Below are 18,786 nucleotides of genomic sequence, written 5' to 3'. Positions count from 1 at the left end.
CAACTGCACACGTGAAGTAGGTACAATGATTAGGCCAATGATGTGGGTGAGGAAAGGAAGTCTTACAGAGTTCATGGTCACTGAGGGCTGTCAGAATTAAAGATGCGTCCTTTTAACCACACTCCCTTTTTCTACTGGGCCTCTTTGACCCTCACCTTTGCCATGCTCCCACCGGCCACAGGACTCTGTACACTGGTCTGTTTTGTCCTGAACAGTTTTCCCTCTCACCTTGTCTGAATTAACTCTTGTTTATTCATCAGCTCTCAGCTTATGTGTTACTTCTTAAGGGACTCCTTTGCTGACTCATGTCAAATACCCTATTTTATGGTCACATGGTACAATAAATTGGGCACTTATCCCACCTACCATTTTGCATTCCTTTGGGTGATTATTGGATATCTGTCTGTCCAGCTAGCCTGGAAGCTCCATGACGACCGGGCCTGGGTATATTTATGCTTCCCATGGTATTCCTGGCAACTCGTGTCGTACATATTCAACAGTACCTGCTAGATAAATGAAAAATGGACCACATTCTGTCTTTACTCTATGAGACACCATACCCTTTTCCCTAGGAGGAGGATCTTTGATATTCTTAACACTTAATTATATAAGATCCAATAAATGACTGGGGCATTTGTCAAATTCGGGGTCCTGGGAACTAGGAGGAAAGATCCTGGGGGGATTGTTCATTCTTAAATTCCATCTAAGACATCCTAACCAGAACACATGACATACCCTTTTATTTTGTGACATTTTGCTTTAGAACCACCTCACTCATCACCAAACTTTCATAGTCATGGCAAACTTTCTATATGCCCCACGATTTCCACCCCAACCCTCATCATATTGCAACAAAACTCATTTCATTTCATTCATAGCTGTTGCAGTCCGTACTCTTAAAACACCTCTCCTGTCTCTTTTGAACTCATTTCACCCTTGACAGGAAGTTTTCCTTCTTCCTAATGAAGCAGCTCTGCCTGTCTCCTCTTGTGTGAGGGCGAAGAGCTCTGGGTCACCATGTCTGGTATCATGACCATTTTTAGTAATTGAAATCTGTGATTGGTGCTCCAGCTGTCATTCATTACCAACTCCAAACTTAATAACGTCTTCTATTTAACCAATGGACCATCTCGAGTGAGTGTTCGAACTGTATGATTGGAAGGACACATTTATTTTTGGCCATGTGGTTTTCTTGGGCAATGAGCTGTGTGTCCTGTGCCTCTGGCTCATGAGTTTGGAAGAGATCCTGTCTTATTCTTCAAGGACTAAAAATTAGAATTTCACAGGCTTGTTGTTTCCATCTGTGGGAGCAGAGTAGCAGAGTGTAAGCTCTCTGTTTCTGTGCTATCAGGGCTGTTATGCAAAATGGGGTGGAGATGGGCTGTTTTTGTCCTGTCCAGTAACATTGGGCCTGGACTTGAGAAAACTGGGGAGGGGGCACAGGATGCTTCTTTTTGCCCCACTTTAAATCTGTGATGGCGTTGATGCTCCCTATTCACTACCAGAGCACGCGGCACTCCGGACGGCCACCCCGCGGTAGACTCCCCTAGCCACGGTTTTGCTCTCTGTGGTGTCAGTTACCCGTGGTCCATTGTGGTCTGGAAGCAGATGATCCTTCTGAAGGATTATCCGGTAAAAGTGGCCTGATGCTCCATCAGGCGTTCACCTCACTTCATCTCATCGTGTGGGCATGTTATCATCTCACATGCCAAGGAGGAGGGTGAGTACAGTAAGATACTTCGAAAGAGATCACATCCACGTAACTTTTATTACAGTATATTGTTGTGTCGTGTTTCATTGTGAGTTATTATTAATCTCTTATTGGGCTTAATTTAAAAATTAAACATTTTTATAGGTACGTATGTATAGGAAAAAACAGTACACATGCGGTTTGGTACTAGATTGCATATTGAGTTTCCTCGTCCATCCGTCCCGTCCCATCCCATCCCATGGTGTAGTTCACTGAGATCCTGCTCTGTGCACAATCCCACACTAGGATCTGTGGCTACAAAGGGGAATGAAACAAAATTTTCTCTAGAGGAGCTCACAGGAGTGCAAGATGAAAAACAACTGCAAATTCCTTTCTGTTCCTTCAATTGAGAGGCAGACCCTACCCTCCATTTGAATCTGGGCTGTCATTCATGGTGTGACTAACCAGTAGAATGAAGCTGACCCGGTGGCTGGACTTCTGAGGCTAATTCAAAGGTGGCCTTGCAGTTTCTACCCAGTTCTCTTGGAATGCCTGGCCTGGAGAAGCCAGCTGCCATGCAAGAAGACCGGAGACCTTATGCCTGTCATGCTAGGAAGGCCACATTAGGTGCTCTGGTCAGCAGTCCATGGTGAGCTCAGCCATCCAGCCTGCCTAGCTGACAACATCCCTGCCAAGCTGTCCGCCATGCAAGGGAACAAATTATCAACCCTCCAGCCTGGCCAACCCATCTGCCAGCTGAGTGCTACCCAGTGACCTTAGTTGACACCGTGGAAATTAGGAGAATCTCCCAGCCAAGCCATGCCCAAATTTCTTATCCACAAAACCAAGAACTATAATGAAAGGCTGTTGTTTTAAGTTATAAAGCTTTGGGGCAGTTTGTTACTCCTCAATAGACAACCGGAACAGGGAGGTAAGAAAATAACCCGGCTCTATTAAGAATTCTAATAAAAGTGTGTACAACATGGATTACGGGGTAACAGATGTAGAGCAAATGATTCCTGTTATTGGACAGGTCAAGTCACCACAAAGCACCACGCAGGGGGCACCCATTGGGTTTTAGTATTTGTGAATGGCACCCCCTGGAGTCGTGTCATGCCCAGTGTGTGCAGACGTATGGTAATTTTGGGTAATAGGCGCTGGGAAAACTATAAAGACTATAGAGAAAGGGAACTTGAGCTTGGAATCGAAAGGTGAGTAGGTTTCATGGGCTAAGAAATAGGGAGGAGAAAGTGTCCATCTGTACATGAATGGATAAAGAGGATGTGGTACATATACACAATGGAATACTATTCAGCCATAAGAAAGAAACAAATCCTACCATTTGCAACAACATGGATGGAGCTGGAGGACATTATGCTCCATGAAATAAACCAGGCGGAGAAAGACAAATGCCAATGATTTTCCTCATTTGTGGAGTGTAACAAGAAGCAAAACTGAAGAACAGAATGGCAGCAGACCCAGAGACTCCAAGAAGGGACTAGTGGTTCCCAAAGGGGAGGGGTGGGGGAGGGCAGGTGGGGAGGGAGGGAGAAGGGGATTGAGGGGCATTATGTTTAGTACACATGGTGTGGGGATCACGGGGAGAACAGTGTAGCACAGAGAAGGCACGTAGTGGGTCTGTGGCATCTTACTGCACTGATGGACCGTGACTGCATTGGGGTCTGGGTGGGGACTTGATAATATGGGTAAATGTAGTAACCACATTGTGTTTTCATGTGAAACCTTCATAAGAGTGTATATCAATCATACCTTAATAAAAATTACAAAAAAGAGAAGTAGGGAGGAGAAATAAGACTCCAGCAGTGGTAGCAGCATGAGCACAGCTTTGAAGGCACAGGTGCCCGTGATGGGCGTGGAGCCCAGGGCTGGTCCTCTGTGGCTGGCACGCCCTGAACTGGAGGGGGGCTGTGGCTGGAGCTGAGCATCCCAAGACTGGATGATGTGAGTCTTACTTACAAACCGTCATGAGTAGGAGGAGGAAGGCAGCAGAGAGGCCGAGAAGATTCCAGCGCAAGGGAGCAACACATTCAAAACAATATATGAGAAAAATTGCAGTTCAAAACCCCGCAGACTGTGAAAGACTGTTTGTTCCTCTAACTGCCTGCCTGTCCCCGAAAGCCTGGCAGATCCATTTTTTATAGGAGAGTCTTAAACAACAGGGGATTACTCAGTGATTCATTTAAAAGGGTCATTAGAGGAAAATTGAGGCAGATCGCATCCTGCCTTCTTTAATTGCTCATTTATTATTTCTGTGGGTGAGATAACGGCTTTGTGTTATTTTTCTAAACAGTGTAAAATATTTATTGGTAAATATAGCAGTGCATAAATTAATGCCAGTTGAGATCTTTGTGGAGCATTTTTTCTCTACTGATAGCCATAATTTTTACTTAAAGAAAAACAATATTGTGCTGATTCATTCTGGCTCGGAGCAGAATGAGGACATTATGAGCTCAACATCTATGTGATGATACCGTCTCTTAGTTTCTATGGCATGGCAGGATATTCTCTTAGTGGGTTGGCTCTATAGTTTGTGAAATCAATTTCTTTTCTGCTTTGCATTGTGCTTGGGAACTGGGCACCTGGAGGTGTAAAATTTCCTTTTTCTGTCACATCACAATGAAGCTACCCAACTAAAAGTGGCTTCTGTGAGTGAGGTATATTTTATTTCACTTATCTGGAAGTCCATAGGTAGGTGGTTCCATATGGTAGGTTTGATAGCTTCATGATGTTGCTAATGACCCAGGATCATGTCATTCCTTTATACAACAATGTCTAAAAACAGGAAAGAGAGGTTTGTATGTTTGTTAATATACATGTTTTTAATTCTGGAGAAAATTCTTTTCTGGGATCTCAGTGGATTTCTCTTTAGGTTTCCTTATCCAGATCAGCGCTCTAATCCAAGCACAGGAAAAGGGGAAAGGCTTGGAGGAGATGAACCGCGGCCCGTTCCCTGGGCAGGGGAGAGTAGGATACGATACTCCATCAGCAAGCTCACTGCTGCCCCTCCTTGAATGCAATGGGGTTTCATGGAAGCAGCTGCAGAGGAACGGCAGGTACCACCGGGCATATAAGACGATGCTTGCCCTCAGAGAGTTCTAGTGGGCATTGCAGTAAAGATGGCAATTCCTTAGGTTGAGAAATTAATGCAATAAAATACGTGGATTATCTATGCCACTTTAGGAGACGGGAATGTAGAGAGGAAGAGGACCCAGGTCTTGGCCACAAAAATCCACAGCTTCCTTCACCATCTGCTCCATGCAACCTGGTCACATTGGAAGCAGTTTCATCCCCCAGGGTCACCGTTCTCTGTCACACTTCCCTCTGAGCACACAGGGTCACAGCATTGCTGGAACACTCCCCCAAGCTGGCTTTCCACGAGTTTCTCAGATTTATCACTCATGGACCTGGCTGGGCTAAATGTGCCTTCCCTGGATTCTTAGGGCATCAGTGCCTCCCTTTGCCACGGTTGTCACCACCCCAGTCCTACCTCCCTGCCCCCTGGTCACCTCCGTCAGGCCTGGAGCCCCGTGCAGTTCAGTGTTTCAGTAAACCTGCTGCCTAGCCTGGTGGCTGGGACACAGATGATTTCCGGTGAACATCTGTGGGATGAATGCATGAATAATTGAATGAAAGGAAATTAAATCTGGATCTTTTATTCCTCTTCAGTCAGTTCCTACTTTATTAATCTTTCTCTTTCTCTTTCTTCTTTCTCTCGTCTCTCTATTTCCACTGTTAGTTTCCGTTTCCTTGCTCACTATTCATAATGAATGAATCCAGCATTTTATAAGTTACACAGTATCGCACAACCTCTCTTTTATCTTTACCCCCTTCTTTTTAGGACACATATGGGGGTGTGTCAGCTGGACCCAGAAATGTCAGTGCGGATCAGGGACACCATTCCAGAGACTGTTTTCTACCGTGAGCCATCTTTGGGACTACATTCAAAGCGCTGGAATCCGGCTGTGATATTGTGATTTATAAGAAATATATATTTGGTCTTCCTCTCGGTTCTGGCACAGAGCTCCTAAACCCCTTAGAATTTTCTGAGTGATGATGGTGTCTTTTGTCATGAAGTGAGTTTGGGACCCCACTTAAAGATGGGGGTTGGTTGCTCCGGGAACTAACCATGAGATTAGAGGGTTAAAAGCTTCAGTCCTTCCTTCCCCTGACCCCCGACCTCCCAGGAGGGGAAGGGGTGGAGGTTGCATTTATCCACAAAGTAGTAATGAAGCCTCCATAGGACCCCAAGAGGGTGGAGGGATGGCGTTCAGAGCACTTTCAGAGGTGGAAACACGTGGAGATTTAGGGGAGGGTGGTGTGCCTGGAGAGGGCATGGAAGCCCTACACTCTTTCCCCATCCTCTGCCCTTTGCGTCTCTTCCATCTGGCTGTTCCTGAGTTGCATTCTTTTATAATAAACTGGTGATCTAGTAAGTAACATGTTACCGAGTTCTGTGAGCCACTCTAGCAAATTAACTGAACCTCAGGAGGAGGTCAGGGAAACTTACAGTCCATCAGTCAGAAGTATAGGGAACAACCTGAATTCATGACTGGCATCTCAAGTTGGGGGTGAGGTGGGCGCAGTCCGGTAGGACTGAAGCCTTACCCTGCGGGGTCTGATGCTGTCTCTGGGTAGGTAGTATGAGCACTGAGTTGAGCCGCAGGACACCCAGTGGGAACCCAGAGCATTGTTTGCTAGTGTGGGGGAACCTCTCCCCACAGTTGGGATGGGTACCAGAATCCAAGCCCAGCAAACTCCTCGGAGTCATGGATCAGTTGCTCCAGTGCTTCTTGGTTCCTGTTCCCTGGTTTTGGACGACTGAGGAGAGCAGGGAGTGCTAACATCTGCTGGCATGTGGCACAGGACTGAGGACCCAGAGAAGGCGGCCTCTGTCACGTGCAGGGCGGCTTGAGGTGCATCAGCAAAGTGCATGCTGGCTGGCAAGGGGAAATTTTCCTCTGCCCTTCAAGGTTCCTCTTGCTGGTCTAAGAATAAACTGACATGAGACAGATTAACAGGAGAAAACCCCTGGGGTTAATTATGTGTGCAGAGGCCCAATTATGGAATTGAGACACCCTCCCCCCAAAAAATGACCAAGGCAGGCAGTTTTTATACATTTTAGACAAAGATACAATGAATCTGACAGGACAAAGAAACCTGGTGTTTGGGAGCTTCAGTTACTAAGGAATTCTAAACAGCATTTGGGCTGGGGTAGAGAATTAGTAAAAAAGTCACCAGATTTGTTTGTGCAGCCTCTCCACTCCAAGTTCCCTGTCTCTGCTGATGCGGGCGGCTCTCTACCCCGTGGTACATGAAAGGAGGGTTATCTTTCACAGGGGAGGGTTGTGCCCTGGTTGAGGTGTGGGAAAGGGTACGGGGACAGAAGAGGGTCAGAGTATCCCTCTGGCACTGGCTGTTTCTCTAGTCCCTTTTATTCAAAGTCATCAATATGCCAAAGTGACACATTTTGGCGCCGCCTGCCTGTGGATAAAGTGAAGGTTCCTGTGGTCAGGATTCTCACCGGGCCCTGGTTGGCCTCACTACACACATGTGGGCAATCGACTCTCTATATAAAGAGTCCCGCCCAGCACTCTGGGCAACACGTGACAAGGCTGCAGGAGAGCAGAGCAGAGACTGGAGTGGTGGCAGCACTGAGGACAGAGACCAAGATGGCTGCGGGGGCAGAGAGGCCCGGAGGCAGAGACTGGCTTGCTGCATGGATGGGATTCTGATTGGACGGAATTCTAGTAATTGACCTGCCACCGTGGGAATAAAGTTGGGTATAAGGTATAAACCCTTTCACCCCAAGAAGGTTCCACTGTCATTTCTTTCGTCTCATTGAATCCATAGTGAACTTGCCAGGGTTGAAACTCATTGACAAGACACTGCCCTTGGCCCTGTTAACCTTAAAAAGAAAACAGTTATTTTTTCCAGCAAGAATAGGTTTACTTGGTAATAGCAAACAATTGCCATTTGGGACAAGCAGGGACAGCAACACCATAGGCACACCCACAGCACAAAGGAGAGGACGCTATTTCACAGGGGAAGGGGGCTGTTCTAAGCAAAAAGTCCATTGGAGGAAGCTGGGAGTCCCATGTATCGTGGCTTCTCATTGGCTAGGTTGTGCAGGCCTCTCATTGGCTGGCCTGCAGAGGCAGAAGGTGGAAACCTTCCTTTAGATCAAAGCTCCCAGCAGAGAAGATGCCAAGCCTTTTTCCTGGTAAGGGTGTATATCAAGCACCTAGGGTGCATGTCTCATCACACCAGGAACAGGAAGTGAAAGAGTTAAGTTTGGTATTTTATTCATCATGGATTTTTTTGCATTCATTTTGGTTTGTAAAAAATGCAGTGTTAAAATATTATTCATCTTGATTACTGCATTTTAAACTTAGAATGTTGTGCCCAAGCTTGTGCCTCGCTGGCCTCCTCCTAGTCCTGGCCCTGGCTTGGGGTGCTGAGGTGTGACTTCCAGGAAGGTCTCAAGCCTGGAACTTGAAGGGTAAGCACCACTCTGCCTTGGGCTGTAGTGTGGACTTCATGGCTTTCTCGGAGTTCTTTATAGTTCTCTTTGGTTCCATTCTGAAAATGGTACAGTGCACACTTTCCCTGGAGAAGCCTCTGTTCCACGTGCTGGGAATGCAGATATATTCAAAACCTGGTTCCTTCTTGAAAGATTAAGATCTAGTGGGGATGGGGCAGGAAGCAGGACTGTGCCCTGCTGCTATCATTTCGTGGTAAGTGCGCTGTCAGAGCTGAGCCCTATTTAAAAACAAAATTCAACTGAGTAAATTTGAAGATCTAATTGGCTTTATTAAGCTATTCACGAATCGAGCATCATCCTATTTAGCAAGTAGAGAGATGACTCTCAGCAATTGTACAAAAAGGAAGATTTTTATAGGAAAGAGGGTGGGGCAGGAAGTTATTAGCAAAAGAAAAGAAAGGATTGTTTCAGGTATGGTTGCCCTCCTTTGGGGGAAGATGAGGGGACTTCAGCAAACAGATTTGAAGGAGGTTGAAAATGCACTTAGTCTAGGCCTTAAGCTCGGGTTTGGTGACTGGCTCAGCACAAGGGACTCACTCTTGTTAACAGCCCAGAGTGATGGGGAGGCAGAAGGGACCCCAAACCCAGCTTGTGGGTAGGCTGCGAATCTTATGGGAGCACAGTGCACTTGAAGGATGAGCTGGCATTGCCCAGGCTCCAGGAAGAGGGGATGATCAGAAGTACAGGAGCAAGAAACTACATGGTCTGAGCAGGAAATCACACGTAATTCCATGTTGCTGGTACATAGATTTTGGGCAGGTGTGTTGTAATGAAGTTGGAGAGAGAAGCAGGACAAGATCCTAAGGAGCTTTGGGAACCCTGTTAATGAGCTGTGACTTTATCTTATATGTGATAGGGATTGATTGAGGTCTTTGAAGCAGATGAGGAACATGAGACTTACTAATGGGAAAATTAAAACTTTACCTTAAATAACAAAGCTTAGGGTTTCCTTTCCTCCACATCTTTGCCAGTATTTGTCTCTTGTCTTCTTGATAAAAGCCATCATAGCAGGTGTGAGGTGTCTCCTTGTGGTTTTGATTTGCATTTCCCTGATTAGCGATGTCGAGCATCTTTTCATATACTAATTGGCCATGTGTATGTCTTTTGGAAAACGTCTGTTCAGGCTCACTGCTCATTTTTAAATTAGCCATTTGCTTTTTTGCCATGGAATTATATGAGTTCTTTATTTAGTTTTGGATCTTAGTTCCTTATCAGATAGGTGGTTGGCAAATATTTCTCCTATTCTGTAGGTTGTCATTTCTATGTATTGATTATTCCCTCTGCTGTGCAGAAGCGCCGCACTTTAGTTTAATGTAGTCCCACGTGTTTATTTTCGTTTTTCTGCCTGTGCTTTGGTGTCTGAACTAAGACCTAACAGATTGCCAGGACCAACGTCATGTATTTTTTCCCCCTGTGATTTCTTCTAGGAGCTTTATGGACCCAGGTCTTAACATTTATATCTTTGATCCATTTTAGGTTAATTTTTGTGAATAGTATAAGATAGGACTCCTGGGTATATATCCAAAGGAATTGAAATCGATATCTCAAATAGGTATCTGCACATTAATGTTCCCTCGCAGCATTTTTCACAATAGCCAAGATATGGAAACAACCTGAGTGTCTGTCAGCAGATGAATGGATAAAGTACACACACACACACACACACACACACACACACACACACACACACACACACTGGAATATTGTTCATCCACGACAGAGAGAAATACTGCCATTTACAACAGATAGAACTTGCGCACATTATTTGGAGAGAAGTCAAACAGAGAAAGACAAATACCGTATGATAGCACCTATATACGGAATCTAAAAAAGCTGAACTTGTAAAACCAGAGAGTAGAATGGTGGTTATCAAGGTCTGAGAGTGGTGCTAATGGGGAGATGGTGTGTAAGGGCATAAACTTACAATTCATAGGTAAATAAGTTCTTGAGATCTCAAAAAAAAATTAGCATACTAGTGCAATGACCAGTGGCCTGATTTTGGGACCAGGGCTCCCTCTCTGAGCCTCAGTGCCCTCTTCTGTATAACACAGGGAAGAGTGCTAGGCATTGCAAGGATCCTGTAGAGCATTTACACTATGGGATTTGGTACCACCCTAGGTTTCTCTTGAAAAAATAAAAATTCATTCTTACTACTGGGAGAAGTCTTTGCATCAGAACCTTTAATGGATTTCTGTTTCTGCTTTCTGCCCTGCGTAAAACAGTCCTGCTGAAATAACTGAGAACTCTACTACCTTGGCCCACCAAGCCCTGTTCATTGCTGTTTCTGCATGAATCACCAGTGCTTGTTCTTCTACCCAGCTTCCTCTTGTTACTACAACACGGTTCTCCAAGAAGGGGTCCTGAAGGCGAAATACGGAGGCAGAGCCCCTGGGATGTTCATCGCAGTGTCATTATTTAAATGAGCCCTTCAACCGTTTTTTTTTCTCAAGGGCAGCCAGCACCCCTGTTCCCATGTGCACCCCGACCTCGCCACCTCCCTCCTCTCACGCTCCTTCTGAGAGGCGGCTTCTGTGTTTCCCTTGCAGAGCTCCTCTGACAGGCAGTCCGTCCTGAGCATCCTCCAGGTCCTCGGAGATCTGCTGTCTGTTGGTAAGTGGCCAGGGCTCGTCCCCCTCAGGGTGGACACGAGGCCCCGGGGGGCTGCTGTGCAGGTTCTCGGTGCGAGACAGAAACTCCAGCCCATCTTTATTCACTGAGGTTGTTAAGACCAGGAGTAAACTGGGTTGACTGTCTTATCACCCATTCCACAGTGACCCCAAAGTTAGGAGGAAATCAGACTCTGGGCCGTTATTCTGTGGTGCCTTATTTATGAAGTGAAGGACCTGTGGGGGTCTGTGGCCCTCCTCAGAGAGAGCTAGCCCTCAGCAATTTTACCCCCTGCCCTCTGCTCCCCTCCACCAAGGCTCATCTACAGAGCCATGTATTGACGGCCTCTTACATATGTCAGGTGGACACAGGAATGAGGGGTCTGAGCCGGACTGAGCAGTGCGGTAAGTCATCAATTTTCCAGAGATAAGATGACAGGAGTTGTACATCAGAATCAACTGAGTTAATGGGGTCATGCCTCTGTTAGCTCATTTCCATGTTAGGGTCCTGGAAAATATATCCCAGACAGCTCAACATTCACTCAATGTTCATGTCTATGTGTATGAGCCACATTGCATTAGAAAGAATTATTAACAGCAAATGGACGATACCAAAATGAATGTCCCTCCAAAGCCACGGGGCCTCAGATTGGGGTTTCAGGAGGAAGGGGCCAGGCATACTGAGGTTTTCCCATAGGCTGTGCTGCCCTCCAATGGCAGGGCGGCTTCCCTGCAGCCTTCGCGGGGAGGTAGCTTCTGTAGGTGAAGCCACTTGTCTTCTGGGCTGGCGCCACCTTCAACCAGAGTGAGACCTTGGAGTTATCCTTCTGATTGTTGCTCCTTTAGTAGGATGAAGTATCAGAGCATCTTCTTTGCTGATAATGCCCTAGGCCTGTTGGCCTCCTTGGTTAGGTAAACCAGGCCAGTGCATAGAGAATCACCTCAGTCCCCTTTCAAGGTGAAATCTAATCACCTCCTTTGAACTTGTCCTGGGGCAAGGTGGGGGAGGTCCCTGTTCAGCACTCTTCTTAGGTAGAAAGCCCAATATACTTTATCCTAGCCACAGACCCTCCTCAAAACTCCTTCAATAGGATGATTGGACATTTGTTTCTCAAAGGATTACTCTAGTCATTTCCATATTTTCCTCCCATTAGTTCCCAAAGGCCAAAAAATCGTTACACTGTCAATAAAATTATTCCAGAGAAGCTATGATCCCAGTCCCTCTTACGGATGATTCAAAGCTATGGAAGAGGGATACTGAGATTCCCTCTTGTACTAGGTACGTGATTATATGTGAGCCTGTATGCATATTCACATATATGCTCTTGCAAGTACACACATACAGTGCAACTCAAGAGGATCTCAGGAAAGTGGATTCTAGGCTCCATTTATTGCAGCTGCTGCAGGTGAAGACACCTATGTTCTTAAGCACTCCATTTTTTTCTCTATTTAATGCAATACCCTCCCTACCCCAACCCTGGTTCTTCGCCTAAGAGCACAACTTTACACAAGTTGCTTCAAGAACTACCCAGTTTTGGTTTCTGGGGGTGAAACGAACCAACCCTTGCTCTGTCTGTAGCTGCAAAGTCTGCTTTCTGAGGAAAATGGGGGTGGTCATGTGTGGCTTGGCTCTCCTCTGCTTCTCATCAGGCACAGACAAGAGGATTCGCTACATGGTCAGCAAGGGCGGCAGCGAAGCCCTTCTGCAGACCCTGGTGGACACAGCAAGGACAGCTTCTCCAGACTATGACGTCCTTCTGCCACTCTTCCGACTCTTGGCCAAAGTTGGCCTACGAGGTACCTAGACCCCAGGCCCTGAAGATGACTGCACCTCTGGGGTAGTTCTCATGAGAGCGGTGCTCTTTCAGGGAAGCCCAGGGCAGGAAGAACAGGCGGATCCTGGGCACTGGTGGTGGTGGCAGGGTGAGCCCTGTGGGAGGGGCAGTTTCATTGTCTTAGAGATCAGCAATCCAAGGTATGGTGCGTAGGACGAGGCCCAGAGCAGGCATGTGCTATGTGCAACGAGCCCACGGGGCATGTAGGGGGCATTGGGGGATGCTCTAGAGCAGTTTTCATCACTGAAACAGGACATTTCCACAGATAGTATTTTACATGGAAGTTCACTTATGTAAGTACATTTATTTCCTGGGGCTGCTCTAATAAGTCACTACAGACCTTGTGGCTTTAAACACCAGAGATGTATTCGCTCACAGTTCTGGGGCCAGAAGTCCGAGATCACGGGGGTGGCAGGGTGGGTCCCTTCTGGAGGCTCTGAGGGAGATCTCGCTTCCATGCATCCCTCCTAGATTCTCTTTGTTTCCAGCAATCCATGGTGTTTCTTGACCTACAGACACGTCACCCCCACGTCCGCTCAGTCTGTACGTGGCAGCCTACTCTGTGTGTCTTTGTGTCTGCTCCGCTTCTTATAAGGACACTGGATGTAGGGCCCCCCAAATCTGTATGACCTTATTCTCACTAATTAAATCTGCAAAGACCCTATTTCCAAATAAGATAACATTCTGAGGTTCCAGGAAGACATGAATTTTGGGGGGATGGTTTTTGACCCACTGCTATAAGTCACATAGAAGTAGAGCTTCCCCAGTGGAAGGGAAGATGGAAGCCTAGGATTTTGTCCACATATGCTCCATATTCACATCTTTTTCCTCAGAGAAGGCCCTGAAACACCTAGCTAAGATCCTTGGAGTTCTTGGAGCACAGGTTAAATAGTCTGGGTGCCCAGGATGCACATAACACTGCAAATTAGTCATAACAGCTAAGCCACAATGGTGTGCAGTCTTATGTAAGTCACAGCCGAGAAGCTCAGGTCCTATGAAAGGTGGACCTTTGACGTTCATGCAGGTGGGCAACCAGGGACAAAGGAGCTGGGGGAACTCTTTCTTATCAATGTTTGGACTCCTGCTTTGAGTCCATTCGGCATTTTACAAGTAATGACTGAGACCCAGACATCAGCCAACGTCCACACAAGTGTGTTCCAGACAAAACCAGTAAGTCTCATTCACTGAGTATTCAACAGATATTTGCTCCATGTCTCCTAGAGCTGGATGCTATTCTGTGCACGGGGCACACCACAGTGACCAAGACAGGTAAGGGCCCTGCTCTCATAGATATTACATTCAAGTGGGGAAGGGTAGAACATCAATAATTAGCCAGGTGATAACAGACAATGACAACTAAGTAGGTAATCGTTGGAAGGGAAAGAAAGGCTGATGGTCCCTCAAGGTGGCGTGGTCAGGGAGAGGTGACATTTGAGCCCAAACTAGAAAGAAGAGAGGTCAGCATAGCAAAGAATGGGCCAATGACCTCCAGGAAAAGACCGAAGACACGACATATACCCTGGTTGTAAATGGTTCAAACTGGGAAGTTAGGTCTGGGTTTTATTAGCCATGTGACCTTCGACCTTCAGCAAGGTCAATGCTGAAGCACTGGGCCCTCAAGTACAAAATGGAGGTAGCAGCACTTCATTCTAGGGTTGTGGCAAGGATCAAGTGAGGTTGCATGCCACCTGCTTAGCCTGAGAGACCAGAGACCTGACAAACGAGGGTCATGCAGGTTTCATAGGAGCAAGTGGGCAGAGGGACATATGAAGGCAGCGATTTCCAAGTTAGGGACTTTGGTATGACTGTTGTCACATTACATCATCAGAGCTCCTGCCACCAAGAGATGGTAGTCCTCGACACTGACGTTCAAGCCGTCAATGGCTGACCTGAACGCAACAGAACTGAGGTTGGTGGCTCATGAATGGAGCCGGATAGATACCTTTTTTCTGACAAAAGGAATGGGTCATAGGAGTTTAGTCACAATCTCCTGTGTCATTGGGTCCAGAGATACATATTGGTAGACCGGGTTTTGGATATTGACTCTGTTTTACTCATTTTACCTGCAGTGAATATGATAGTGATTTATTCATTGCAGGTGAAAATGATCCTAGAAACTAAGATCCGAGAACTTCTTGGGGCACAGTTGGAACAGCCTGGGTGCTCAGGATGCATATAAACACTGCCAACTAGTCATAACAACTAAACCCCAATTGTGTGCAGTCTTATACAAGTCACACTCGAGAAGTTCAAACATGCAAATACACAAACAAGCATGACAATTTGGGCATTGTGGTTTGGGAAGGGCACAAAAAGTGTGACACATGGCAGAGTCGCCTATTAATCATAGTGGGAGCCAGGAAGACCGAATAATAGGTAATTTCCCCTTATTTCTTATGCTTATATACTGATTATGAAATAATGACTTAGCTGCAACACTAAAATGAGTATTGCAACAAAAATATTTGGGTCAATAGCTCAGAGAAATCTGGGGAGGAAATTTCCTTGTCTTAAATTATGTTTTTACTCTTTATTATAAAGTTCTCTATCATACAGAAAGATGACCTTTTATACACCTATTTACTTAGATCTAACCTTTGTTAACATTGTACCATATTTCTTGAACCTATTTATTTTTATCTGATATGTTTAAAGGAAAATTGCAGATAGAATTTTGTTCTTAAATATGTTTGGGTGCATTTCTTTGAAAAGAGACCTATTCCTGTAAAACCCCAACATCATGATTACAGATCTCACAAAATTAATAATACATGCATAATTTAAACTCATTCCTGTTTCTCCAAATGCTCCCAACATGTCATTTACAAACATGTTCTAAGAAGGATCCAGCCAAGGTCCATACACATGGCATTTGAATGTCATATAACTTAAGTATCCTGAATGCTAGAACTGTCTTAAAAGAAGAAATTTATACCCTACGGGGCTGTAGTTCATGTTTAGAACAACCAGACCTATTCTTATCTATAGGAGATACAAGTCACACAACCCAGAAGACTTCATGTAATTATGCCTGGAAGAATAATAGCACCCTGATTAGCTTTTCTGAGCCACCTGCTTCCAATGGGAACCTATTTAGTAACATTTTCTGTTAGATCTGAAGTTTCATTGGCCAAGATTATCCTTCTCCTCTACCATCTTTGCTTTCCTCTCCCGCACACGTGTACAGTCTTCACAATGAATGTGCAGCACAACTAAACTGGATTGCTTTGTATTCATAGATAAAAAGTTTGGACAGAAGGCGCTGGAGTTGGAAGCACTTGACGTGACGTTGATCCTGGCCAGGAAAAACCTGTCCCACAGCCAGAACCTCCTCCACTGTCTCTGGACTCTGCGTGTGTTCGCCACCAGTGGTAAGTGACTCAACTTGTGGCTCTCTGGGCTGGCTTCCAGACCTGGGCTGGGACACCTGGAAACCATTTGGGGGTGTGGTTGGAAGGAAGGCGGGGGTGGAGGACACATGTGGTCCCAACAAGGTAAATAAACCACGAGGAGCCCTCACGTTCTAGAGGACATAGAAATGAGAAGTTATTTCTTGATCTGCTCGGCCAGATAGAATTCTTGAGCCTGTTGTTCTTGCAAACCAGACCTTATCATATTTTTGACCTCTATTACTATCAGAAGGTGAAAAAGACCTGTGAGAGGGGAGGGAAAATTTTATTCAGTCCTATCATATTTGCCGCACGGGGTGATGTGTTGCACCTGTCAAGGGAGCCTCTTACATCATAAATCTCCCCACTGTGTCTCTGCAGCAACTCATGGATCACAGGATCCTTTACCAATTTCATCTCACAGTGCTTCTCAACATAGTCCTTCAGTAACTAGATATATCATAGCACAGGAGCTGATAGCTACTTGCCATCTCCTGATTTGGATTATTTCTGCTTATCATAACAATTCTGTATTTAGACTTACCTTCTTATAGCTAAGCAAAAGCGAGTGAAGCTTGAAAGAGTGGAGTAATTGCTCGAGTTCATACAGATACGTCACGGCGGCTTAGTTTCTAACTCCAAACCTCATGTTCTGTTTTCCATATGGATACGATTCTTATTAATAGATGAGATTCTATCCCTCCTATCTCACATATAATGAACAAATCTCCCAGATAATGAACACAGGCTTTATTTCTTCTTTCTGAACCCCTTTCCTGCAGAATGAAAATGGTAATTATTTAGATGCAATGCTTTCTAGAGAGAAGAACATGGGCCAAGAACCAGGAAGACCTGGGTTTGACTTTGATTTCATTTCTTAAGGGTCATGTGACATGGACACCTCACCTGTTTAATCTCAGTTGCTTCCTTTGTGAAATTATAGTGGCATTTACAGCAGGTAGACTTGGCAGATAGGGTCAGTAAGGTAATGTTCACTGTATGCTCTTTACGTGCTTGTTGCTCATAAGTGTTAGTTTCCCTTCTCTGTTTGACTCTTTTACCTTAGTCCTTTGACATAACAGGAAGAGCATACCTAAGTAGAGTAAGTAGATGACTTTTTTCCTAACTCTCTTCAGAACTACTAAAATAGTAAGGACATTGTTCATTGGTTAATTCCATCAATATGCATGGAGGACTCAGACAGAGAAAGTACTTCAAGGGAAAGACAAGATATATTCTTGACTCCATGTTCACAGAGGGAATCTCCACTCATACTCATGTATGTTGACCGGAAAATCAGAGTGTCTAGGAGAGGTTGAAAGTGTTGGTACAAACCATCTCCAGTAAAGGAAAACCTCAGTGAGGAGCTATGGCTTTGCATAAAGGACAAGAATCATTCATGAGAAGCTAGGGGGTGTGCACCCCAATTTTGAGCTTTCCATCAGCCCAAGATTTGAAGTGTCTCATTCTGGTTTCCTAAAGAATAACTAGACTGAATAACCCAGCTTTCTTGTTATATATTTTGATTATAGAGATCTTGAGGGCTTCCTTCAGCAGGGAGCTCTGAAACATCTGGGATTTGCCTATGGGTGTGAGGAGGTGGCCATTTGTCTCATTTTCTAAGACTACATTTATTGTGCCAATCATTGGTCTCAAAGATGTTTAAAAGATTATACTGTCACTCTCTGTACATTGAGTTTGCTGATGAGGAGCAAGCAGAGATCGCGAAGCCTACGGAATGCCGTCTCTTTGGTGAATTGTTAGCCACTGTTGAACATTTCAGCCAGCTTTGTGAATGGCTCTTATCTGTAGAAGGACTTGGCTGGGACCCTCATGGGTCTGTGACAGCCAGTGTGCCCCTTGGCAGCTCTCACATGGCCAGGGGGGTGTTTATAAAGCTGCCAGAGGTCTAACCTTGGGCAGGCATTCAACAAGGAAGAGCTCTAAGTATTCCTATGGTTATTCCCTCCCAATTCCAAGTCTAAAGCCTTCCATGCTAGAACCCATGCTCTTAAAACTATCTCCTCCCTAACTCTACTTAATATTAGAGTTTTGCTGAATTATTTGCCAAGAGATGGCTCTGGCATACTTTCCTAATTTACAAGTAAGAACTGAATGAGTAGCCAGTAGACGAGTGATTGACAGACAGGACTAAGATGCCAAGCCCCTGAATTCTGATTCAGGCAGTTACTGCCTGTATTAGCCTCAGGAGGGGGATATGCATGGAGCATGTTCTAGGAGCGTGCAGTCCTTGTCGTACCTAAGACATCAGCCTCAGTCTGTCTCTGGCGGACTGTACTGGGATGAACCACATGACAGCCTCTGGATTTTCCTTTATCCTCCTTTCCTGAGGCTTGGGGAGCAAGCTAGTATAAGCCTCCCTTGCTTCCCTCTGCTTCTCCATCCCCTTATTCCCACTCCTACTTCCTGGAACAAAGATGGCCCAAAGCACAAGGCATTTCTAGATCTTTGTTTTACCACAACAATGCAGGAGAGGAGAGACAAAAGAAAGAAGAGTCCCACCAAGGAATATAAACTTCTTTTCTTCTCCCACTGAAACTTTTGCCCTCTGCCAAACCGATTCCATTTTGTATCTGTGGATTCCTTTTATATTTTGACATGACCAGAGGTACTTGTAAACTGAACTGAATGGACTGGGAATATTGTAGAGAGTCTAGGGCTTCACTGAAGATGACAGTGGCAT

At 45.4% G+C, this 18,786-nt stretch overlaps 1 protein-coding gene across 11 annotated transcripts in view; it reads left to right on the top strand.

The window, feature by feature from the left end:
• The window catches only part of AGBL1 (AGBL carboxypeptidase 1), an 822,820-nt gene that overhangs the window by 40,613 nt on the left and 763,421 nt on the right, over positions 1 to 18,786 (top strand). For all 11 annotated transcript variants that reach the window (XR_012127046.1, XM_073226990.1, XM_073226992.1 and 8 more), the window contains exons 2-4: positions 10,799 to 10,862; positions 12,509 to 12,655; positions 15,933 to 16,064. Coding sequence is in view for 10 of the 11 variants with exons in the window: in XM_073226990.1 (XP_073083091.1) it covers positions 10,799 to 10,862; positions 12,509 to 12,655; positions 15,933 to 16,064 (343 nt within the window). In the remaining variant the exon portion in view is untranslated. The remainder of the gene's footprint in view (positions 1 to 10,798; positions 10,863 to 12,508; positions 12,656 to 15,932; positions 16,065 to 18,786) is intronic.

Source organism: Manis javanica, chromosome 18, assembly GCF_040802235.1.
Source record: "Manis javanica isolate MJ-LG chromosome 18, MJ_LKY, whole genome shotgun sequence".
In the NCBI taxonomy this organism is placed as follows: domain Eukaryota; kingdom Metazoa; phylum Chordata; class Mammalia; order Pholidota; family Manidae; genus Manis; species Manis javanica.
Note: the sequence above shows the minus strand (reverse complement) of the source record. Positions and strands in the feature narration are given on the sequence as shown.